The sequence below is a fragment of the Pungitius pungitius genome, chromosome 14, assembly GCF_949316345.1.
Source record: "Pungitius pungitius chromosome 14, fPunPun2.1, whole genome shotgun sequence".
Taxonomy (NCBI): domain Eukaryota; kingdom Metazoa; phylum Chordata; class Actinopteri; order Perciformes; family Gasterosteidae; genus Pungitius; species Pungitius pungitius.
The window spans coordinates 1,486,291-1,512,730 of NC_084913.1; the positions used below are offsets into that span (position 1 = coordinate 1,486,291).

A 26,440-nucleotide genomic window follows, 5' to 3' on the forward strand; every position below is an offset into this window, starting at 1 on the left:
GAAGGTGCTGCAGAGGAGAAGGTGCAGCAGAAGAGAAGGTGCAGCAGAGGAGGAGGTGCAGCAGAGGAGAAGGTGCAGCAGAGGAGAAGGTGCAGCAGAGGAGGAGGTGCAGCAGAGGAGAAGGTGCAGCAGAGGAGAAGGTGCAGCAGAAGAGAAGGTGCAGCAGAGGAGGAGGTGCAGCAGAGGAGGAGGTGCAGCAGAGGAGGAGGTGCAGCAGAGGAGAAGGTGCAGCAGAGGAGGAGGTGCAGCAGAGGAGGAGGTGCAGCAGAGGAGAAGGTGCAGCAGGTGTCAGTGTGACAGTGAAGTCCAGGAGGGGCAGAGTGAGCAGGAGAGTGTCATTGAAGCGGTGAGCAAGCAGGTAGCTCCATGAACAGGGAGGGAGTGTTAATCAGGGCGGTGCATGAGGACAGTGTGTGTGGACCTGGCTACAACCAAGATGATGACCATTTAACAGTTACCTCCATTAATGAATATTATAATAAGGCTGTTGTTGCTATTATAAAGTCTGAGTGTCAGGTTGTCATTTGTCAAATTGTCACTTAAAAGTTGCTGCAATGGCCACTCAGCTAAAGTCAAATAACAGCATGAGATATTTAGCACTGTTTTTGTAGTGAGCAGAGTTGAGAGTTCACTTATTCAATTGCAACTTGGGATATTATATATATTATATATTCTAATGTAACCATTTAAAACTCATAACGGCCCTTCTTCTCTAGAAAAAAACTTAAATGATGCCATTTGATTATTTTTATGATTACTCACAACAAGTTACACGTTAGAAGAGGTCACTAACGGATGTTATTTGGGGATAAAAACCCACTTTGCATTTTGAAAGCTGTATATTCAACTAACTAGATATTTTCTAATGTTTCTTCATAATTTCCAATATCATCAATATGCAATATTACGCCAAGTGAATACTCTACATTTTATATATATATTATCAGGACGTTTTGTGTGAGTAATTTGTTTGTTTAGGTTTTTTATGGGAAGTATCTCAACAATTAGAGGTAACTGTTTGGTGTCACATTAAAGAGGGTTTGTGCTCTTTAAAGGGATAGTTCACCCAAAAATGATGATTGTGTCATCACTTACTCACCCCCAAGTTGTTTCAAACCTGTATGAATTTCTTTATTCTGCTAAACAAAAAGAAAGATATTTTGAGGAATGTCTGTAATCAGACAGTTGATGGACCCCATTGACTTCCATAGTATTGTTTTCCTACTATGGAAGTCAATGGGGTCCATCAAATGTCTCATTATCATTCTTCTCTTTCTATCTAATTCTATTTAAATTAGCTGTATTGGCATGACTTGTAAACAAACGCATGTAAACATTTATATATCAAAATATATATATATTTTTTTTAAATCACACTTGTGTACATTTGTATCAACATCCAGACTTTAGTTTGGTCCACACTGACTCTCTTAGTTTGTGGCATTCTCTCTCTCTACTTCCTTTGTGTGGCCCTGCTCCACTGCCAGCTTTGATCACCAGGGACTGGGAGTCAGTCAAGAGAGACTGGGTACACTGGTCCATGGCACTCACAGTAGTTCTCAGCTTTGTATGGGCTTTTGGGAACGGAACAGTAGATGTGCATATCTACAGGGACCGTAAGGATAGTGTACTGGTTGCTGGTTGTGTCCGACCGATTGTGGTGGGCCGGTCTGAGCAAAAATGCCAGGGTCCTTTTTTTGTCCCAGTCCAGCCCTGCTGTGACTGGAATTATTGAGAAAAGTATTTTTATATCTGTTCAAATATGGAGAAAACGTATTTTTGAACTCACAATTATAGGGCTTTTTCTTTGGAGAAATCTTTACATTTGTACAGTAATATTTCTGATTGGCTACAGGTCCGTGTTGAAAGAAATGTGTCTATGAATCTTTCCACGTCAAGTGAGTCTAAAAAAAACCACAAACACAAACGTGAAGCGATCCACAAACAAAGGCAGCAGCTCCATTAAAGCTAAAGGTCAACAGGAAGCAGCAACATGTGACTATTGTGACTAACAGGAAACAACAGGACATGTAACTCTGCAACGTCACCAACATGAGCAGAAAGAGGTGATGAAGACCTCTGAGGACAAAGGGACGGATGGACATGTGGACTTTATGCAAAAGAACCCAAACACTGAGTGTGATCCAGAATGACTTCAACATCTCACATTCATTCATGTTATTAAGAAAATAAGAGTATCGTGTTTACTGAGCACACATGTCGTCCTCACTCCTCACCAGCTGGTGGCGGTAACGCGCCGATTATTGATTATCTACCGACTATAAAGTAGAAGAAGAAGAAGAAGACGCGCACCTACGCGTAGGCAGAAAGTCACCTGAGCTTCACTTTAACATCTGAAAGTGTTCAGATCCTGTGAGTATGTCCGTGATACACAATGTGTGCTTTAGTGTGTGTTTGTTTATGTGTGTGTTTGTGTGTTAACGGGCCGTGAAACGTTTCAAGGTTCATTTAAACCGTTTATACGACAAACCCGGAAATACAGAAACCCGGAAACCAGGTTTCTGCAGTTTGTTCGTTTCAAAACGGAAATGTAAAAAACTTTCTATCTTTCCTTTAATCTTTTCTTAAACGCATTTCTTCGTAAGTGGCTGTGACGTCACTGTTTAACCGTCAGTAGAGAACATCTGCTCTAAATGGCCCTTTCTCAATAACTAAGACGGCGAGAACGGACCTGCGTTCCCGCGAGAACAGACTCGGGAGACGGACTCGCGCTTTCGGGAGATCGGTCGTTTCCGCAATCGGAACAGCAGCTGACTTGATGACGTCACCACGTCAGTTTGTCTCGCTAATACGTTTTATGTTGAGTATTTTACTATTATCAAGCTTTTGTTTTATTTTTATTTTAAATTAGAAACTATATATATATTATATTGATCATTAAATATATATATAATAAGTCATAAAATAATTAGGCAAAGTATGTCAATGGATCAGATCAGAGTTGTTCTACAGTCCAACATCTTTTTAAAGCAGATGAAGAGGAGCAGCTGTAGTTTGTGGTGCTGCTGAACTTTACTGGATTACAATGACAGGTGTCAATCTAATATTGATTCATATTAGATGGAAGAAACAAAAACGTTACTTAGCTGAACGTTTACAGTTTTTCTCCATTGGTTTGGCTCAATTCTTGAAACAGAAATTACATTCTCAAAGCTCTTAATGCATTTGGTAAAATAGCCTATATGGTTCATCACAACTACATAGATCACCTTCAAAAGGTCATATCTCACCCAAAACAGTTAACTCAAGCTTCAAAACCAAATCATTTTCTCATAAAAATAGTCAGTGCCCCCAATTGAAAACTTCCTTCTCGATTGCTGTGGCTCATCTATCTCTCGAAAAAACGACATTCTCAAAGCTTTAAATACATTTGCCAAAATAACCTAGATGGTTTAGCAAAACACTATGGCACACCTGCAAAATGTCATATCTCTCCCAAAACAGACAACTCATCAGTCACAACGAATTCCTTTTCTCATACAAACAGTCAGTGCCCCCAAAATGAAAAGTCCTTTTGTCATTGTTTAAACACTGCAGGTCAAAATGTTTAGTTGTTTTGTCACTATGGCAGAGGACCATTGAAATCCCACATGTCCACCAGTCTTAGCCCAGTCCTTCATTGACAATGGTTACTGTACTGTTTTTTTTGTCTAGCTAACAGAATAAAATAGGATTTTAGGGTAAGATTAGCCTCCAAGGTTTGACATCACACATTGCACTCATACTACCGGAAATTGTAATTGCAATTATCATTCACAAACATAAAATAACTTCCATACATCAGAGTAAAAAGCAGCATAATATACTGTAAAATAAACACAGAAACAAAAACCAATGTAAATTATATGCATCCTACAGTGCTGTAAATAAAGCCGGTCAAAGAATAGATAAAATAAAGTTCTAGTTTCACCTAACTGTCAATTGTTGTAATACTGTGAATTTATCAAATGTTATTCATGGTATTATGTTCTTGAGTAATTTTGACAATTGAACAGACTATTGTGCATGTGATGACTTATACAATGAAAATACGCTGAGACGTTTTGGAGCGAAAAACAATTAGACTGAGAATCAACAATCAGTTTAGATCCACAAGATCTATTCACTTGGAAATTGTGCTAAACGTAGGCTACATGTACTTAATCCTTTGCAAAGATGTACTAAGACATTGAGACATGTACTTAGACATTTACAATTTAACCAAATGAATGAGAAATTCAATTCTGTATTGAGAAATTGCTAAGTTGTTTGGAGGTTTGTCCATGTTGTTTTGAGAATGTCATTTCTGTTTCAAAAAATGAGCCAAACCAATGGAGAAAAACTGTAAATTAGGGCTGTTATATTACATCACACTGCATTAGCTTTATTTTGTATGGTTTCATAAAGGAGGACGTTGGGCACAGTAACAACAATTAAACAGTACATATTTTACTGGATAGTAACACATTCCACACACACCTACCGTTTGTCTCCTTGTTACTCAAACATCAAGAGGCTGATCATCAGTGTGGTGTCATCGTACAGTTAAATGCACAAACATCACTATTAATTAAAATGGTGACGTACCTGAACCTCTTCTGTGTCTCTACATTAATAGTGATTAACCTCATAGTATTGTATGTATATGATGTAGTGATCAATGAGGCTACATACCGTTAGATAGATGACATGATCATTAGTGATTAACAAAGTATTTAAAATCTATGATGCAGTAATCAATGGAAGCTACAGTTAGATAGGTGACATCATTAGTGATTACATAGTATTTAATATCTATGATGCAGTAATCAATGGAAGCTACAGTTAGATAGGTGACATCATTAGTGATTACATAGTATTTAATATCTATGATGCAGTAATCAATGGAAGCTACAGTTTGATAGGTGACATCATTAGTGATTACATAGTATTTAATATCTATGATGCAGTAATCAATGGAAGCTACAGTTAGATAGGTGACATCATTAGTGATTACATAGTATTTAATATCTATGATGCAGTAATCAATAGAAGCTACAGTTAGATAGGTGACATCATTAGTGATTACATAGTATTAAATATCTATGATGCAGTAATCAATGGAAGCTACAGTTCGATAGGTGACATCATTAGTGATTACATAGTATTTAATATCTATGATGCAGTAATCAATGGAAGCTACAGTTAGATAGGTGACATCATTAGTGATTACATAGTATTTAATATCTATGATGCAGTAATCAATGGAAGCTACAGTTAGATAGGTGACATCATTAGTGATTACATAGAATTAAATATCTATGATGCAGTAATCAATGGAAGCTACAGTTAGATAGGTGACATCATTAGTGATTACATAGTATTTAATATCTATGATGCAGTGGTCATAGAGGAAAAAAGTAGCAGATTATAGTCCGGAATTTCCGTAAATGTTGTAAATCTGAATGGACAACACTTTGTTGCTACGTCACCATGACAACGTCAAATAGGTTTATTGTACTTTTTACTCTGATTTGAACGTCTTTTAGGCTCTTTGCTGACGTCATTTTAAGTACCGTATTTTCGCGACTATACGGCGCACCTTCAATGAACTATTTTCATATATAGAGCGCACCGGATTGTAAGGCGCATAGAATAGAAGATACTGCAGTAAAAGGTTTGACTGGGGCTGCGTTATGCATCCACTAGATCGGGCTGTGCTAAATCAAACGTTATTAAGCGTTCACTCCCATGGTAACGTTGTTCTAACGTTAATGTGGATATCAACAATATCTCTGAACCTCCAACTTTCCTTCTTGATTCATGGAAACATTCTTGGTAAATGCTTTGGTGCATCTTGCACCGAGAGGCAGCGCTGGAACAGACGGTGGACCGTCAGCTCGATCCCGACATCCAACTACCAGCTTTAATATACGCTGTTGGAGCTGCTGGCACCAGACTTTCCCTCCAATGGATCCTCGTTAACCAGTATGGATCAACCAATTGATCCATATAGATGGCGCTCCGGATTATAAGGCGCACGCGTCGTTTTTTTAGAAAAAAAAGGATTTTAAGTGCACCTTTATAGTCGCAAAAATACAATAATGATGTAAACATGTTATTATGACAGCCTGAACACACTTTTTTAACGTCACAATGACTTCTGGGTAATTCCTTTGGGCCGATTCACTCATCCAAAGCTGACTTAAGGAAATGATTCATAAAGGACTCAAACACTGTGACAGATGTGAGTCTGTGAGTCTGTTTGCTAAATGGTGGATGGAATGAACTTGTTTCTCTTTTCTGGTCTTCTGACCCTTCAAAGCGCTTTAAAGCTTCATGTCATCATTCACACACTGATGAATGACAGCAGCTACCACACAGAGACACCTGTCCATCAGACACCAACATTCACACAGGACTCACAGCCACAGCAGCAATGTGGGTGAAGTGTCCTGCTCAAGGACACATGGACACAGGTCAACAGGACCTGGGATCCAAGCCACAGTCGCTGAGGGAGCAGGTTGGGATTGTGTGACAGAGGCCGACAGCATCTGCTGCTGTGACGTGAATGTGAGGTGAATGAGCTCTGTGAGTTTGTCCTGATGAAGATGAATAATGTGTGAGATCTCCCAGCAGGTTGTTATGAAGGTGTGAAGGTGTGGACTCTGCTATGAATCAGGCTGAGGACCCAGAGGACAGTGTCCCTCCCTCTGAAGGACATGACAGACAGACCAAAGCTCAGAGGTGAGAGGACCATCTCCAACTGTCCTCCACTCGTCTCCATGTCCCAACGTCTTTGACTCACTGACTCTGGTTCTACATGTGTGACCAGGACCCATCAGAGACCAGGACCTGGACCTGGACCCAGCTGTGTGTCCATGAAGAGTAACCGGTCTATGGATCGTCCTATATTCTTCAAAGATGTCCGTCCCTCTGCTGATGCAAGGTGAGGGTCTCAGGCTGATGGTGAGGTGTTTCTACTAGACTCTCTGGTGGAGGTTCTGGGTTTCTTGCTCCAGGGCCCTTCAGCAGAGTCCAGTGAGGGAGAGAGAGCTCCATGGAGGGCTTGGTGAGACCTGATGGGACTAAACCAAACTGACTGGTGAAGAACACAGTGAGCTGTTGATTCTCAGTGGGACCAGCAGGACCAGTAGACCTAGACCACTACAGTCATGTGGTCCACATCCAGACCTCACGTCATGGACCTTTACCTTGTTTTGGTCTCTGTTAGGACGAATACCATGTGAGATGATGCTTCATGATTAGATGATGATGTGATGATGTAATCTCAGTGTTTCTTTCAGTTCACATCAGCAGAGAAGAAAGTCTCCTGAACCCAGATGTGTGTCCATGAAGAGTGATCATTCTATTGATCATCTGATTAACTTCAAAGATGATCAGTCTATTGGTGGAAGGATTAACTTCAAAGATGGAGGCCGTTCTTTTGACCCAAAGTAAGTTCTTAAACAGATGAAGAAGTGTTCTGATCATCAGTTGTAAATCACAGAAATGTTCGTTCATTGTTTAAAGTGTTGTTTCCATGACGATCCATCATGACAGAACTCCTTATCTTCATCTAACTGGTCCTTATGTGTTAAAGTGTGAATCATTAACTGTAAACATCCTCAGATGTAAACACTGTCACTCAACTAATAAACTGTCCGTCATCAGTCTTCGGCATCTGGTTTCCATGGTGATCAATCATGACAGAAGCCAATACCTTTACCTAATGTTGTGTTGGTGTTGATGGTCCAAACTCCATGTGAGCTGATGGTTCATGTTCCTCCACAGAGAGGACCAGGAGAGCTCAGAGGTTCCCACAGAGTCTGCCCAGCAGCATCAAACCCACCTGGACTCCATCTTCATGGTGTGTACATGAACAACTACTTAAACATCTCTCAGTTCACCATCATCTCCATGCTGCACTTTGTAGACCAGTGGATATTCCATCTGTCCAACATGGACCTGATGGTGGCTTCCATGGTTCTAGTTGGTGTCATTCATAGAATGTTCTGTTCCAGCTGCTGGAGGAGAACATCCTCACCTTTGTGAAGAACGAGCTGAAGAAGATCCAGAAGGTTGTGAGTTCAGATTACCCAGAATGCTTAGAGAAGCAGGATGAGGAGGTGCTGGATGAAGAGCAGAGGAGGAGCAGAGAGGCATTTGTGAAGATCTCAGTGCACTTCCTGAGGAGAATGAAGCAGGAGGATCTGGCTGAGCGTCTGCAGAGCAGTAAGAGGGTTTCTCTAAAGACTTGCTGATGTTGTGGATTCATTTATTCTTAGTTTCAACTATTTTCTACGTATTCTCTAACTTACTGACTTGATCTATCTGACTGGTGATGAGGACCCACACACCCTCACAGACCAAGAACCTTCAGTAACACACATAGAACCCACTGGAGACCTGAATTCTTCAAGTCAGAGATTTATTGGAGCTACAAATAAACCGAGCTCTTTCCAGAAAGACACCAACGAGGTGATGATACAACACATAGTTCATACATCTTTTTGACCATTGATCGAGTGAAGCTCTCCCCCTCAATCTAACTACGTAACTCTCCTCCTGTTGTCGTCCTACTATTCTTCCTCTTGTCCTTCACTAGACCTTCTATCTGCTTGTTGATGCTGGACTAACTGGCTCAGTCTGGTCAGCTGACCCTCCTGTTCTCCTCCTAGTGTCTACATACACTATATATTAATCTAGTTGTATCCCTACTTATCCAATTTCTCTAAAACTGATTATAACATGAATATATGTTGGATAATAAGACACATTTTCCCTCAACACGATGAATGAGACCTTCACTAATGTCTCAAGAGATGGACAGAATATATTCATGGAGTCATTCTCTGAGGAAAGGACATGTTAAAATCTATTCTGTGACTCATTGATCTTCTTTGTTGTCTTCATTCAGGACTTCCTGCTGCAGATTGTCAGCGTGAACTCAAATCCAACCTGAAGAAGAAGTTCCAGTCTGTGTTTGAGGGCATCGCTAAAGCAGGAAACCCAACCCTTCTGAATGAGATCTACACAGAGCTCTACATCACAGAGGGAGGGACTGCAGAGGTCAATGAAGAACATGAGGTCAGACAGATTGAAACAGCATCCAGGAGACCAGCCAGACCAGAAACTACCATCAGACAAGAAGACCTCCTCAAAGCCTCAGCTGGAGGAGAAGAACCAATCAGAACAGTGATGACTAAGGGAGTGGCTGGCATTGGGAAAACAGTCTTAACACAGAAGTTCACTCTGGACTGGGCTGAAGACAAAGACCACCAGGACATACAGTTCACATTTCCATTCACCTTCAGAGAGCTGAATGTGCTGAGAGAGAAGAAGTTCAGCTTGGTGGGACTTGTTCATCACTTCTTCAGTGAAACCAGAGCAGCAGGAATCTGCAGGTTTGAAGAGTTCCAGGTTGTGTTCATCTTTGACGGTCTGGATGAGTGTCGACTTCCTCTGGACTTCCACAACAATGAGATCCTGACTGATGTCACAGAGACCTCCTCAGTGGATGTGCTCCTCACAAACCTCATCAGGGGGAAGCTGCTTCCCTCTGCTCGCCTCTGGATAACCACACGACCTGCAGCAGCCAATCAGATCCCTCCTGAGTGTGTTGGCATGGTGACAGAGGTCAGAGGGTTCACTGACCCCCAGAAGGAGGAGTACTTCAGGAAGAGGTTCAGAGATGAGGAGCAGGCCAGCAGGATCATCTCTCACATCAAGACCTCACAAAGCCTCCACATCATGTGCCACATCCCAGTCTTCTGCTGGATCACTGCTACGGTTCTGGAGGACGTGTTGAAGACCAGAGAGAGAAGAGATCTGCCCAAGACCCTGACTGAGATGTACATCCACTTCCTGGTGGTTCAGTCCAAAGTGAAGAAGGTCAAGTACGATGGAGGAGCTGAGACGGATCCACACTGGAGTCCAGAGAGCAGGAAGATGATTGAGTCTCTGGGAAAACTGGCCTTTGATCAGCTGCAGAAAGGCAACCTGATCTTCTATGAATCCGACCTGACAGAGTGTGGCATCGATATCAGAACAGCCTCCGTGTGCTCAGGAGTGTTCACTCAGATCTTCAGAGAGGAGAGAGGACTGTACCAGGACAAGGTGTTCTGCTTCGTCCATCTGAGTGTTCAGGAGTTTCTGGCTGCTCTTCATGTCCATCTGACCTTCTTCAGCTCTGGTGTCAATCTGCTGTCAGGAGAACCTGGACCAATGCGTCTCTACCAGAGTGCTGTGGACCAGGCCTTACAGAGTCCTAATGGACACCTGGACTTGTTCCTCCGCTTCCTCCTGGGTCTTTCCCTGGAGACCAATCAGAGTCTCCTACGAGGTCTGCTGACACAGACAAGAAGTACCTCACAGACCAATCAGGAGTCAGTCAAGTACATCAAGAAGAAGATCAGTGAGGATGTGTCTCCAGAGAAAAGCATCAATCTGTTCCACTGTCTGAATGAACTGAATGATGGTTCTCTAGTGGAGGAGATCCAATGGTCCCTTAGTTCAGGACGTCTCTCCACAGATAAACTGTCTCCTGCTCAGTGGTCAGCTCTGGTCTTCATCTTACTGTCATCACAAGAAGATCTGGAGGTGTTTGACCTGAAGAAATTCTCAGCTTCAGAGGAGGCTCTTCTGAGGCTGCTGCCAGTGGTCAAAGCCTCCAACAAAGTTCTGTAAGTAAAGAGTTAGATTCATTCATCATGACTTCATGTCAACATCATGGTTGTTTATTTCTGATTCAGAACATGAAAAACATGAAATCAGAATCAAAAGATAAAGATTATTTATTTTCTTTCTTTAAAACGAGTCAGATGGAGGATAGAGAAGCTTAACTTTGTATTTTCAGCTCTATTTAACAACATTAAATCTTCCTTCCTCATCCTGATACTGATACTACAGTACTTCCTGTTAACAAGAGAGCAAATTAACTGATGTTTTCCTCTTGTTTTAAAGTAGAAAAAGAACAATTGTAAAAACATTCACTGAACAAATGTTCTTTGATCATCATGATTTCATTTTAGTTCAAACTCATCACTAAAGAGAGTTTAATTTTAACACAAATGTTATTTTCCTTGTTGATTGTTGTCTCTTCAGACTCAGTGGCTGTAACCTCTCAGAGAGAAGCTGTGAAGTTCTGTCCTCAGTCCTCAGCTCCCAGTCCTCTAGTCTGAGAGAACTGGATCTGAGTAACAACCACCTGCAGGATTCAGGAGTGAAGCTGCTGTGTGATGGACTGAAGAGTCCACACTGTGACCTGGACACTCTCAGGTCAGATTAAGTTTGTCTTCAATGATTTAAATGTGTCTCTAACGGATAAGCTCCATGCGGAGTAAAAAACATCTTCCTCAATCTATGAATTAGTTCTTCAAGACGATTTCAGATTTAATTAACTTTATATCGCAAGTTCCTAATCTCACGCTATTCTTAGTTTGATCCCTTCTTTTGTTTGACAAAAAAGGTTCGTTAACAACCTTTTTCCATGACAAAGACAAGACGAAAAAAGATCTTAAAACTAAACTATGACTAAATCTATTCTAACTTTGGTTAATGAGACAGAAATGTTGGTGGTTGAAGAAGTCAATACTTTTTCCCCCTAAATTTGCATGAACCTAACAGACGTGGACAAAGTACGGCCCCCGTACGGCGGTTATTAACGTGTCATAATGACATCATCCACGGACCCAGACCGCTCGCTCACTGTGGGGCAGCAGTGGTTCTTTTCACCGATACGAACCACGACGACTATTTAACACCTCAGTGAGTGTGAGTGAGCTTCCTTGGTTTAGCTCAGCTGTCTCCGTTTAGCTAACTGTTAGCAGGCTAAAGACGAGGAACTAAGAGAACGATGTGGTGGAGATGAAGACCTGTTTAACAGCTCGCGGCTGGTCGGCCAGCAGAGATGTTCATGTGGACCTGGCTGCTCCGTTTTCTGGTGACAGAAGCCAGCGTTTGGAGACACGAGCACTTCAACCAGTTCACATCCACATCATGAGAAGACAGTGTTAAACCGTCTTATCACGTACGTCTGTTACTAAGCAACAAACAACGCACATAAACATGTGACAGGTGGAGGCTTTTGAAAGAGCTGCTCAGTGCAGGTGAAGGATGTGGAGGCACAGAGCAGGTGGAGGAAAACCGGAGGACACAAGAGAAACAAACTGGTCATGAAACCTAAAAACAGTTTATGTAGTGGATTTACTTCAGTTAGATTCATTCATCAGGACCTAAATATCTACCTATATCTACTTATTTAGGCTTTGTGATCAGAGTTTTATAGAATGAATGAACGAAAAGGAGAAAATCAGAAGTGGGAAAGAGAATGAAGACTTTAATGTGTGTCTCTACTGTGACGATCACTGACAGTTTGATGGTTGTTTATTTCTGATTCAGAACATGAAAAACATGAAATCAGAAGATGAAGATTAATTTCTCTTTTTTACCCACTTTGTCTACAGGATAGAGAAGCTTAACTTTGTATTTTCAGCTCTATTTAACAACATTAAATCTTCCTTCCTCATCCTGATACTGATACTACAGTACTTCCTGTTAACAAGAGAGCAAATTAACTGATGTTTTCCTCTTGTTTTAAAGTAGAAAAAGAACAATTGTAAAAACATTCACTGAACAAATGTTCTTTGATCATCATGATTTCATTTTAGTTCAAACTCATAACTAAAGAGAGTTTAATTTTAACACACATGTTATTTTTCTTGTTGATTGTTGTCTCTTCAGACTCAGTGACTGTAACCTCTCAGTAAGAAGCTGTGAAGTTCTGTCCTCAGTCCTCAGCTCCCAGTCCTCTAGTCTGAGAGAACTGGATCTGAGTAACAACCACCTGCAGGATTCAGGAGTGAAGCTGCTGTGTGATGGACTGAAGAGTCCACACTGTGGCCTGGAGACTCTCAGGTCAGGATTCAATGTCCACTTCATTATTTACATTAATGGTACATTTTTTACTTCATATGATTCTTGTATGATTTAAAAAAAATATTTATGTTCCAAATATTTCCGAAAACATTTGTTAGACTTTGTTTTCACTAAAATGTTAGAAATATACATTTTGGAAATATATTTTTCAGTTATAAGATTGTTGATGTAAAGTTTAATGGGCTTTTGTGTGTTTTGTTCTGTCTGTAAACCAGTAAGTAATAATGGTCACATGATCCCTCACTAGCCGACAGTATCTCAGTCCTGCAGTGACCTTCCAGCCCTCACAGCTCCCTCAGGTCATGTGACATGTGTGTTGTTTTGTGTGTCTGCAGCCTGTCAGGCTGTCTGATCACAGAGGAAGGCTGTGCTTCTCTGGTCTCAGCTCTGAGCTCCAACCCCTCCCACCTGAGAGAGCTGGACCTGAGCTACAACCATCCAGGAGACTCAGGAGTGAAGCTGCTGTCTGATGGACTGAAGGATCCTCACTGGAGACTGGAGACTCTCAGGTATGAAGACACCTGCTGCAGCCACAGACCATCAGTCTGGTAGAGGAGGTAGAGCTGGAGACCTTTTGGTCATGTGACCCTGAGACACCAAGCTGACCTCAAACTACCAGAGACTCATCAAACTGTTTCCCACATCAGACCATCAACACAGACAGAAGTAGTGAGGAAGAGTAGTCAGGATGACTGTTCCCTAAACAGGGAGGAAGGTGATGAAAGGCTTGTGTCTCTGCAGCCTTGTCTTGTTGTTATTAGAGAGGACAGAGGTGTCTCCTGACACGTTGACGGCATCATGGTGGGTTGATATGAGTCAACGTCGTCACCTGGATGTTTAGAAGCTGATCATCTGCCTCCAGTGTGTGTTGTCCTTTAGTCACACGTTATTACTAAATGACACAGTTAAAGAAACAATATGTTCAAACCGTCTTGATGGATCATCACAGCAGGAATGTTTGGTGTTTTAAAGGAGCTCAGCTTCAGGTTTTGGTGCTTTGCACTGAGAGCCAGATCCCTGGATGATAAGTTGGACTTGTTGAAACTACAGGTGACAGTCGGCCACAGACACTCAGTGAAGAACCAACAGCTGGTTGTGGACCAGGGGGGTATTGCACAAAAGTACAATAAAGAAAGAGATTAAGCTCAGCTTGACTTAGTTTGATCTTAATCTGTTGCACGTTTGCTGAGTCGCGCTTAGAAGGAGGAGCTCAGTGGATCCAGGTCACATATCTGGGATCAGTGCAGGTCCACAGCTTTCTTAAGTAGACCACGGTGTCCATCACACATTCACTGATGCTGAAATGGAGAAGACGCCGCGCAGCATATTTTTCACCTGCTGATCAGCTACTGATCAAATATATGAGGAGGTGAAGCATATAATACACAAAACAAGGAACACGGCAGCTGTAATTAAACAGAGAAAAAGTCTGGCAGACAATCGACTGAATGTGGAAGGATTTAAAAATATCTCCTTACTAGGAAAGTTGTACACTCTGTTTTAGTTTCTTTTAATTTGACTGTTTTATGTGTTGGTTTTATTGCTGTATCTGTGTTGATGTGGTAAATGTGCTGGTTTTACTGTGAAGTGTCTTTGAGTAGCAACATGTAAAGCACTATATGTGTAGTGGCTAAACCGTTTCCTTTTGGCCTTTCCTATGGCTCCTATTTCCTCGTCCTGTTGTTTTCTACCACATGTGGAAATCCTCTTTGATGTGACACATTCTTCTGAGGCCATGAAGGTCATGAAGATGTGAGCTAAGGACTTCAGTGACAAACACACACTTCTAAAATGTTAATAAAAATACATCAGAACACAACAGAATAACTGTTAAACCCAGATCAGCTGATTTAACCCATGAGCTGCAGGATTCATCTTAGCCTGGCTCTTAGCCTGGTCTGGAGCAGGTTAGCTTCAAAGAATAAATCGCCATGGTTACTTGGCCCGGTTTAATTCAAGCAAGTCAAGCTAAATTCCTCCAGAATAACCTGGATATCCGACTTAATCCCTTATCCGGGTTTGGTGCAACAGCCCCCTGGGGGGTCAGAGCCCAAAGAGGTTTGTTTAGGACTGGACCAAAGTTCTAGGGGGACTCGGGCAGTGCTCTGTGGCTGCAGACCCACCTGAGCTGTAACATCTTCACCTGCAGACTACAGGTGATAGAAACTAAACCACCTGTGAAACCACAGTGAAGAAGGTCAAAGGTCAATAATACATCAGAAATGGTGTGTTTTTATTCATAATTAATGTCATCAGAACAACACAAGAGGCAATCTGAGCGACTACAAGTTGACACACAGGATATAAATTCCTCCTGAAGTTGAAGCAGAAGAAACATCAGTCAGTGGTCATTGATCACATGATGCATGAAGCAGCTGGTCTTCAGGAGTCAGGCTCCCTGTTAGTGAGGGAAAGTGGTCCAGCTCAAAGAAATGACTTTCAGTCTGTAAAGAATGTGGATTTACTTGAAAATGACTTCCATTGATGCAGCTTGAGCAGTTACACAATGAATAAATTCACTTTGTCACTCTGCACTGATCCAGCTGCTGAGACACACGAGGTCATTGAAGTTCCACATGATGAAGAACTTCTCTTCTTCTTGTGAACAACATGAGCAGCAGGAGAGAACCTCCTTCCACAGGAGCAGATGTTGTTCTTCAGACTGAGAGTCTGCAGCTCGTCACCAGGGCTGGACTGGTAATCGGGGTGGGCCGACGCACTTGGGGGCCGGTCGATAGGCCTATACATTTTTTTTTGCTTTCGACCGGCCCATAAAGCAGGGACAGCGGCCCATTGGTTCATTTTCCATACTGACACTGGGCCGGCCCAATCATCTCTTAGCAGGCTCCACCCCTCCCTCTCCGTGTGTCAGTCAGTGACTCCGAGCCAGTAAGAAATGTGTGGATTAGGATGGAGGAACAAAACCTTAAGAGCAAGGGGGCTGCGGAGAAATTGCGGGCCAAAAATAAATAAATCTAGAGGTTGATGCCTCAACGTGTTCAAAAATGACCGACATGTTTAGTGCTGTAGCTTCAGTTGTCAAAACTACTCCAGAACCTGACGACATGTTGCAGAAGCATAGGGTTGCCAACTCTCCCAACCCCAAATCAGGGACACTTTCGCGAGCTGACGGGGGGGTGCTGGCGGCCGGGCTTGCACAGTCTATTTTTTCTTTGCAGCGCCAGCATCACTGCTCATTTCCACAGAGAGGACAGCTCTCACCCGGCCCCCGCGCGCACACTGGAGTGATGCGTCACAACTTCACACCAACCGGGAGTTTTTCGCGCGTCTTTGACTTAGCGGGCTGTGATTGGAAATCGGGGCTGGAGCTGGCTACAACCAAGATGATGACCATTTAACCTCCATTAATGAATGTTCTAATAAGGCTGTTGTTGCTATTATAAAGTCTGAGTGTCAGGTTGTCATTTGTCAAATTGTCACTTAAAAGTTGCTGCAATGGCCACTCAGCTAAAGTCAAATAACAGCATGAGATATTTAGCTCTGTTTTTGTAGTGAGCAGAGTTGAGAGTTCACTTATTCAATTGCAACTTGGGATATTATATATATTATATATTCTAATGTAACCATTTAAAACTCATAACGGCCCTTCTTCTCTAGAAAAAAACTTAAATGATGCCATTTGATTATTTTGATTACACGTTAGAAGAGGTCACTAACGTATGTTATTTGGGGATAAAAACCCACTTTGCATTTTGAAAGCTGTATATTCAACTAACTGGATATTTTCTAATGTTTCTTCTGAATTTCTAATATCATCTACATTTTATATATATATATATAATCAGGACGTTTTGTGTGAGTTATTTGTTTGTTTAGGTTTTTTATGGGAAGTGTCTCAACAATTAGAGGTAAATGTTGTTTGGTGTCATATTAAAGAGGGTTTGTGCTCTTTAAAGGGATAGTTCACCCAAAAATGAAAATTGTGTCATCACTTACTCACCCCCAAGTTGTTTCAAACCTGTATGAATTTCTTTATTCTGCTAAACAAAAAGAAAGATATTTTGAGGAAAGTATTTGTTTTCCTACTATGGAAGTCAATGGGGTCCATCAACTGTCTGATTACAGACATTCTTTAAAATATCTTTCTTTTTGTTTAGCAGAATAAAAAAATCACACAGGTTTGAAACAACTTGATGGTGAGTAAATAATGACACAATTTTCATTTTTGGGGGAACTATCCCAATTGCAAGTATAGTGACCTATACTTGCAATTCTACACTGGTCCATGGCACTCACAGTAGTTCTCAGCTTTGTATGGGCTTTGGGGAACAGAACAGTAGATGTGCATATCTACAGGGACCACAAGGATAGTGTACTGGTTGGTGGTTGTGTCCGACCGATTGTGGGGGGCCGGTCTGAGCTAAAATGCCAGGGTCCTTTTTTTGTCCCAGTCCAGCCCTGCTCGTCACTGTTGTTTCACACAACTTGTGTGTCCTCCTCACGCCGTGTGTGTTGGTGCGTGTTGGGAGGCTTCTAAGGACGCTTCATTCTTCTTCGTTGGTTTGTCCACAGTTCTTCAGCATCAAGGTGCTGAAGTCTGGTTGTTTGTATCTGATGTACTTCATGCTCGTAGTACTTCATGCTGGTAGTACTTTAGGCCTGTAGTACTTTATGCTGGTAGTACTTTGTGCTCGTAGTACTTCCTGCTCGTAGTACTTCCTGCTCATAGTACTTCATGCTGGTAGTACTTTAGTCCTGTAGTACTTCGTGCCCGTAGTACTTCCTGCTCATAGTACTTCATGCTGGTAATACTTCATGATCGTAGTACTTTGTGCTCGTAGTACTTCATGCTGGTAGTACTTCATGCTGGTAGTACTTCATGCTGGTAGTACTTTAGGCCTGTAGTAGGTTTATAACACGTTAACATGCACTAATCATCACAGATGATGAATGAGTGAACATGATGAGCTGTGGTCATGGGCCAATCAGAAGAAGAAGAGGTGGTCCATGTGGACATGAAGGACCAAGCTGTGTGTATGAGAGTGATGTCATGTCCATGTCTCCATTCTCCTCCTTTCAGGGTGGAGCCTGCTGGAGTCCAATGGATGACACCAGGTCTGAGGAAGTGTAAGTGAGCTTTGAGTTGGATTCATCACACTGTGACATCACTCACTCACCTCTGTGATGTCACTAGATGAACACATGATTAATAACTGCAGCTGTATTGTGTCTTGTTCTCTCATCAGATTCCTGTGAACTCACAATCGACACAAACACAGTAAACAGACAACTCAAACTGTCTGACAACAACAGGAAGGTGACATGGGAGGAGGTTCAGTCACATCCTGATCATCCAGACAGATTTGACTCCTGTCCTCAGCTGCTGTGTAGAACTGGTCTGACTGGTCGCTGTTACTGGGAGGTCGAGTGGAGCGGATACGTTAATGTATCAGTGAGTTACAGAGGAATCAAGAGGAAAGGAGGCAGTAATGACTGTGTGTTTGGAAACAATGATCAGTCCTGGAGTCTGTGGTGCTCTGATAAAGGTTACTCTGTCTGTCACAATAATACAGTAACACGCATCTCCTCCTCCTCCTCCTCCTCCTCCTCCTCCTCCTCCTCCTCCTCTGGTAGAGTAGCAGTGTATGTGGACTGTCCTGCTGGCTCTCTGTCCTTCTACAGAGTCTCCTCTGACTCACTGATCCACCTCCACACCTTCAGCACCACATTCACTGAACCTCTTTATCCTGGGTTTGGGTTCTGGTTCAGTTCCTCAGTGTCTTTGTGTCCTCTTCAGGACGGTGAGTCTCCTCCTGGTGGAGAACCTTCCTCTCTGCTCACCACATAGTTCAGTCTGTACAGCTGATGGAGGTCCATGTGGGTGTAGGTGCAGGTGGAGCAGGTGAGGGGTACCTGAGCTGGTCTGGACTCTGGGGGTCCACAGCTCTCTGGGACTTGTGCTGTTGCAGATGAACGTGTGAAAGAGCTCAGCGAGGTGTGTTTTAATGTCTCTGTGCTCGATGCCTCTGTGGATGAATCAATAATCATCATTTAGATGTTGGCTCCTAATTACAGTTTAATCTTAATCTTTATGTGTCACAATGTTCAAGAAGACATTTTATACGACTAATGGATCTGTTTGATAAATTGTACTCAAATTTTAACTTCAAATATTGTCACATTAAAGATCATTTCACATTATCTGCTTTGTTCCTTTTTTTTAGTTACTTGTGTTTTTATTAAAGTTACATAGAAGTACAACGTTTAGTCCCTCCATGTAGTACTTTGTGTTGTATAATTGATTGTTAATGTGAAACTTTATTGATGAGCAGCGTTCTGCTCGTCGTGTCATAAACTTTTCTTTCTTCAACAAGAACCTGAGAAACGAGTAAATGTCCATAACGCAGAAGAGCCTTTTTATTTCTATTAATCAATAGTTGGTTTGTGGTGAATCAGATGGTGGCCTGTGAGGGTCACTTTGGTCTCCAGCTCTTTAGTCACATGACTTCCTGCTTCTTAAGGGACTTTTCATTGTTAATGTAAAGGTTTTAAATTAACAATAAAACACTCAAGATTTAGTTTCACAGTGACATGATTTATGGTGATGAAGATGAAGAAGATCTGTGTTTTAACTAAAAGGTTCATGTTGAATTAAACCAGTCACATTTTGTCAGGAAAACAAAGCAAGTCTTTAATATTTGACACAATGATGATGAGCCAGAGGTCAGAGGTCATCCCACTGAGCTCCTCTGGAGAACCCGACTGGACAAACCCTCCACCACGTGGGCCAGTAGCTGAGTGACAGCAGAGAGTCAACGATGACCTCACAGGGGAACGCCATGACGTCATGTGACCCACCAGCTGAGCCAGCTCCTCCCCCAGGGCCGGACCGCGGCGGACTGCGTCCAGCTTCTCCTCCTCCAGCGTCTCCATGAAGTCCAGCAGCAGCTCCACCAGAGACCTGAACCACAAGCAGACTCCTGAGACCACCGGGTCCCACCCGGGACCAGAGGGGGCCGGCGGGACCTCACCTGTGCAGGTGGACCCGGAGCGGCAGGTTGGTGCGGCCCAGCGGCCTCAGAGCGCTCTGCTCCTTCAGGAGGTGCTGCAGGTGAGCAGAACATCTGCAGCACCTGGAACCTGGAGGTTTCATGTTTTCATTCAGACACAAAGATCTCCTTCATCTCTCGTGTGTCCCATGTGGTCGACTCCTCCCCCCGAGGCAGCATATCCCAGCATGCAGTGCGGGTCGATGAAGATGGATGTATTAAATATATATAAAGTATTTGTTGGAGCAGACAACAGAAGAGAAATCCTGATGCTGGGAACGAGGCTTAAATACATCAGAGCTCACCTGGTGGCCAGGTGGAGAAATGACCCACTGCATTCCATCTATAACCTTGTTAAGAAAAGTGTGAATGTTCATCAGCAGGCTGTTATCAATGTGTCTACACTGTAATAGAAATACTTTGACTCATTTATTTACCTCTGTGTTTATATGTAAAATCACTTTTTGATGAGTTTTAAGTGGTTTTGTGTGGTGCAGTTCAGATTGTGACCACGAGGTGTCGCCCTTTACCTTCTCATCGCCTCAGTGACTGAAGCAGCTTTATTACCATCATCAATACTTCATGAAAAGGAAACCTTGTTTTCTACTTATATTACTGCAGTAGTCACTCAACCTGAGGGGCGCGTCCCTTTGAAGGGCCACATGACTCCTCTGAGGGGTCAGAAGACATAAAGTACCACAAATACTCCAGACTTCAGGTATATGTGCTTTCATGTAAAACATTATTTAAATTTACATATTGTATTAGTTTACATTTAAATGCTCCTCCAGTCACCAGTCCTTCAAGCTCCTGAAGTTTGCAGATGACACCACCCTCATTGGACTGATCTCTGGTGGGGACGAGTCCGCCTACAGGTGGGAGTCTGACCACCTGGTGACGTGGTGCAGCCAGAACAACCTGGAGCTCAACGCCCTGAAGACAGTGGAGATAGTCGTGGACTTCAGGAAGAACGCAGCCCCACCTTCCCCCCCTCACCCTGTGTGACTCCCCCGTCACCCCTGTGGACTCCTTCCGTTTCCTGGGCTCCATCATCACCAGGACCTCAAGTGGGAGCTGAACATCAGCTCCATCACCAAGAAGGCTCAGCAGAGGATGTTCTTCCTGAGGCAGCTGAAGAAACTCAACCTGCCAAAGACGATGATGGTGCAAATGCAAAACAAAAGGGCGTCAAACACACAGCAGTTAAATATTCAACATTCATTCCAACAGTAGATGGATTGGACATCTCATTCATACATAAAAACAGCCTCGTTACTCCTGTTTCATTTTGACTTGTTTTCGCTTCGTCATCGTTCAAAAACACACAAAAAACCCTCTCTGGATGAATCACGCCGTCCGGATTGAGTGACTTTGATTTTGGTTGGATGAGAAGTATAAACATGAACCATCCAGACACCCTGGTGGTTTTCTGCGTGATGCGGCTGCAGAAGACACAAATCAGAGGGACGCCGCGTGTGGAAAGTGTTCGGTGGGAGGATCCTTTATCAGGACGGTACAAGCCGATCTCACCTGGACCCTCCTCTTCCTCCTCATGTAAAGTCCATGTCACGTTAAATGAGTCTCTTCATGACCAAGGGTTTGACCTTTTTACTTTTCACCGTCATAAATAAAGTGACGTAACGTTGTGTCTTAATGCGCGGCTTTAGAAATGAACACTAAGGTTCTTTATTTGTTCATAAAGGCTGAAAAAACTGGTCATTTGTCCAATGTTTGGAAAACCGACCGCTGCCAGTTCAGTGTTGCTGCCAGTTCAGTGTTTCCCATCATTATAACAGCGGTGCCCCCCCCATCCAGAAGAGGTCTGACTCCCCCCATGAAGCAGTGAACCATGGGGGGCCACTGCAGTTCAATGGCTGAAGAGATAAACGCCTGCACGTCTGTTCATCCTGTGGTATTATTATTCCGCTGCAAAGGTAGGCCAAAGGAGTAAGCCTACCTACTAACAGTCCCTCTGCTGGTTCAGCGTCGCCTCTCTGAATGTCGTCATGTGTCCATCATCTGGACGGCAGGTCACGTGATCTGAAGGCACCTCCCCGTCATATTATAATGGAGGTTACACATTAAGTTTGTCCTTAATGGTCATTTATGCTTTTATACTTTAAAAAGTTTTGAAACCAGTGAATACATTTGACACCTCTGTACAATATGATGGTCTAAAATATACATGATGTCACCAATGTGAACCCTTTCCTTTAAACATGTTCATAATTATAGTTTATTTGTAAAAATGTTGAAGTTTGGACCAAACAAACATTGTGAAAGTTTCACATTTTGATTCTACAATTTCTCATTGAGTCGATGAAGGAACTGGAACTATTTGTTGTACAAACAAGAGAAGAACAACAGCTGCTTTTAGACGTGAGTTGATGACCTCACTTGGTCATGTGACCGCTAGGTGGGTGTCGGCCATCTTGCTCTGGTTTTGGGCCTCCAGGTGAGTCGTCCCGTCAGTTATGCATTAAGTTAGTAGTTTGTTATTCATTTATTTAATGAATTTAAAATTTGAAAATGTTTGATGGGGAATCCACACACACACACACACACACAAACAAACACACACACACACACACACACAAACAAACACACACACACACACAGCTCTTGGTGCTTTGTTGTTTTCACGTCTACAATGGTCCACTTCTCGTTGCGCACAGCAGTTCTCGGGGGGGGGGGGGAGTTATTTGACACACAGTGTGGAAGGAGACACTTTCACCTGCAGCCTGATTAATTCATTTAAAGATGGATTTAATAATATGTTTGTGTGTGTATGTACTTCCAAAAAGAATGTAAATTATGATCAAATAAAATGAGTGAAAGCAGAAACGCAGGAAATATGTGGTCATGGAAATTAAATAAAAGAAAAATATTAATACAAATCGCAACATTATGAAAATGTGAATATATCTTTTCCTTGACTTTTGGTAGCTTGTTTTCAGAGTGCTGGTGTTTTTTCCTCCTTGGGGGGTTGATGGAGGAATTACAGTTTGTGTTCTACATTCAGTCACATTTTACTGTACGCAAGCAGGCTTCTTTATGGCTGTTGTTGTGGAATATTTCAACTGAATTCTACCTGCCATAAATATTGAACATCATGATAACACTGAGCTTTCATTCCCTCACATGAAGGTCATCCTCAGTTGAAGGTTTGAATCATTACAAACAAGTGGAGATAAGAACTGAGGTTAAGATGTGGAAACAATCCTTTGCACACAGATATATGAGCCACAGGGTTCAAAGTGCCATGTTTACTGCCATTGAAGCCTGCTTGTAACAACATGTACTTGAGAGGAAGCTGCACTTTGTCATGAAGGTAAATGATTGACATCTCAGCGTGACACTGCTTTGTGGGTAAGTTGTTCCTCCCCAACAAGTGGAGTAAAGAGTAGAAACAGTCTGAGGTCACTGCGTCTGAAGGAAGTTGAAGTGAAGCACCAAGCTCCTTTTCTACAGACCTGCTGAGGACAGAAGAGAGCGGCTCACTGAGGAAGTTCATGTCTACAAGCTCGGTAAGTGCAGCAGTGGTTGGATGAGTGACATCATTGATGGTTGTGAACGTGTGATTGTTTAAAGATTCAGATTCACGGTTGAAAAGCTGGTCAAACAACGTTAAAACACGAACGACACCTTTCTGTAACCATGGAGACAACCAACTACAACCCAGATTAATCAGAACTTTATCAAAAAGACGCTCAGTGAGCTGGACGAATCGTCCTCAATGTGCGCAGTGACCGTCTGACACGTACAATGCGTTTAAACTATATTACAGAAATATTCCATACCTTCACTGTAATGAATGGTAGCACGACCACAAGCATTTATATATAAGTGGGATTATTATTGTTGTACCAAAGTAGTTATTTTGATGAAATGTGCTTTTGATTCATTACTGAGTATTTAATGTAAACATTATTAAATAGCTTCACTCTTATAAAGTTTAGCAAGACCAAAGTCATTCCTTACATCTATGGGGTTATTTGTGTTGTACCACATCCAATATTATCATTAAATGTGCTTCTGACTTTTTATTAGGGCTAATATTTAATAATCAATTCTGAAGTAAAGCTGTAATTATTTATTACAGCTTCCCCCCAAAATCATGTCATATGTTCATGGGATTGTTCTTGTTATACTACACATTTTGATAAAGTCTGCTTTTGCATTATTTTAATTAACTTAATTCTAATGCAATGTAATGTCATTACATTTTGTTTCACAACCACGACCACTGGATCCTATTTAATGTCCAGTAAACAGAACATTGGTTAAGGAGCACTTTCATGAAGGAAGTACAAGATCTTGTCACTGAAGGCAGGTCTCAGACTTCCAACAACGAGCTCCTTTTAATCAGGGTTCGAAACGAGAGAGGTCTGGGGGGGTCCCGGGTCATTAGGGACCCCCTATAAGAATTTATCTTTTGAGTTTGGGGGGTCCCCGACAAATATTTTTAACATTAAAAATGATTGTGAAAAGGTCTTTAGTCACGTTTTATATTTATAACAATAATTAATGTATTTCCTATTGGGCAGCAATCAGAGCAGCCAATAGCATCACAGGTTCTTGTTGTGCTCTATGACGCACACGAAGGTTACTGTTGAACGAAGCCTCACAAAGAGTGAAATCCCTCATGATAATTAGAGATGAGCGAGTACAGCATTATCTGTATCTATACTCTGATTGGGCGGGGCCTAACCCGAAAGTGGGCGGGCCTAACCCGAAAGAAGGATGGATTTAACCCGTAACTTGTGGGGTTGTTTTGAAATGGGCGGGGCTTTAACCGCTATGCTCTTTTCTTAAGCATGCAATTGACCCTTCGCAGGGAGCTTGATTAATAGGTGATATGACCAATCATACATGAACTTGAAAAACACTGTACTGTACCTACGCATTTCTGCGGTTAAAACAGCATTCCTTCTTAATTCTTATGTTCATTTATGTTTATCCCTCATTATTCTGATCACTGAAGATCATGAGAGAGCGAGGGGAAGTGTGTTAAGTAAAAAAAAAAAAAAAAAACGGAGACACAACACAACGCGAGTCGCATTCTTAAGCACGACGTCTTAACAAGCCCCACGTTTACCTGAACTCTACTAGTTAAGAACAACAAACCGAAGTAAAAAAATAATCCTGAAGCCGAAGAAATCCTTCTAATTTATCGTGAAAGACCCGCGAACCTGTCCAAAACAAGGTTGGAACTACAATCTGGAAAACCGAACTCCAATCCTTCCCTGGATCCGTACGGGGAGTCCATATTCTCATTAGCAGACCGTCCTTCAAGTAATATTTCACACCTGTCGTAGTGGTTTCCCCCAACTTCACGACAGAGGCAAAACATTTAGCTAAGCTCAGATCCTCTTTTTGGGAAGCTATTAGCTTTTCCCTAGTCAATGGTACTCTTAAATCGTCACCAGTGGAATCCATTTTCTTTTCTACCTCAAGAGCAACCTTTGCTGAACTACTTGGGATCATAGAAGTAGAACACGGGACTTCTTCTCCAGTCCACATAGGGGCAAGCACAGAGTCAGATAGGTCAAGCATGCTACCCAAGCGACGCGACTGGGCACGCGTAATTACGCATGCAGGAAAGGCCTCAGGAAATGTAGTGGCCAAAACATCTCCACTAGACTGCACATCTGGCTTGTCTATTACCTCCAACACTGGCACAACTTTACCTCCTGCTGGATCATTACCCATGATCAGAGCCACCCCATTTATGGGAAGTTGGGACTGTACACCAACTCTGAAGCATCCACTCACCAAATCTGAAACCAAATGGACAGTGTGTAAGGGGACAGGGACACAACCCATTTCAATCCCCCTCAACAATACACTAGAACCACAGTAAGACTCATTTGACCAGGGCAGAACACTTGAGAGAATTATAGACTGAGCCGCCCCAGTATCTCTCAATATCAAAATGGGCTCCTGGTCCTTAGAATCACCTGTCAGGGAAACAAAGCCTTTAAATATGAACGGGTCATACGTTGGGTCACAACCACTCGGTCGAACGGCAGAACTCTCTTGTACCGTGCCCTGTGTAGCCATCGTGATTAACCCCACACCTTTGGGGTGTTTAGGGGTTGAGGGTGGGGACTTGCGTTTTAAAGTCACACAATCGGCAATGACATGCCCAACCTTATGACAGTAAAAGCATGCACGCTCCTCCTTTTGAGATGGTCGTGCATGTACTGGGTAACGAGGGGAGTTATAGGCAGGTGCAGAAACAACTGGTCTAGTTTCACTACGGTGAGTGGGAAACACAGTTTTATGTGTTAACACAAATTCATCGGCCAGCACCGCAGCTTCCGATAACTTATTAACCTTTTGTTCGTTAATGTATACAACCAACCGCTCTGGAAGGCTGTTTTTAAATTCCTCCAACAAAATTAACTCACGAAGACTTTCAAAAGTTTTAACTTTACTTGCCAAACACCATTTGTCCAATAGGGACTCCTTTTCTCTCGCAAATTCAACAAAGGTTTTTATAGTGGATT

The 26,440-nt window shown here is 42.4% G+C and overlaps 2 protein-coding genes across 2 annotated transcripts in view; both read left to right on the top strand.

Annotated features, from left to right (window-relative positions):
• Positions 1-8,871: 8,871 nt before the first annotated feature.
• Positions 8,872-19,027, top strand: LOC134104083 (NLR family CARD domain-containing protein 3-like; the record flags this gene model as incomplete). The annotated part of the gene is made up of 4 exons (XM_062557390.1): positions 8,872-10,656; positions 13,192-13,427; positions 17,960-18,006; positions 18,126-19,027. Coding segments are annotated over 4 exons (2,670 nt in total), but the record flags the coding sequence as incomplete, so codon positions are not given.
• A 4,321-nt stretch (positions 19,028-23,348) lies between these two features.
• LOC119227872 (NLR family CARD domain-containing protein 3-like) overlaps positions 23,349-26,440 on the top strand; it is a 58,322-nt gene continuing 55,230 nt past the window's right edge. The window contains exon 1 of the mRNA XM_062557455.1: positions 23,349-23,455. The gene's annotated coding sequence lies outside the window, so the exon portion shown is untranslated. The remainder of the gene's footprint in view (positions 23,456-26,440) is intronic.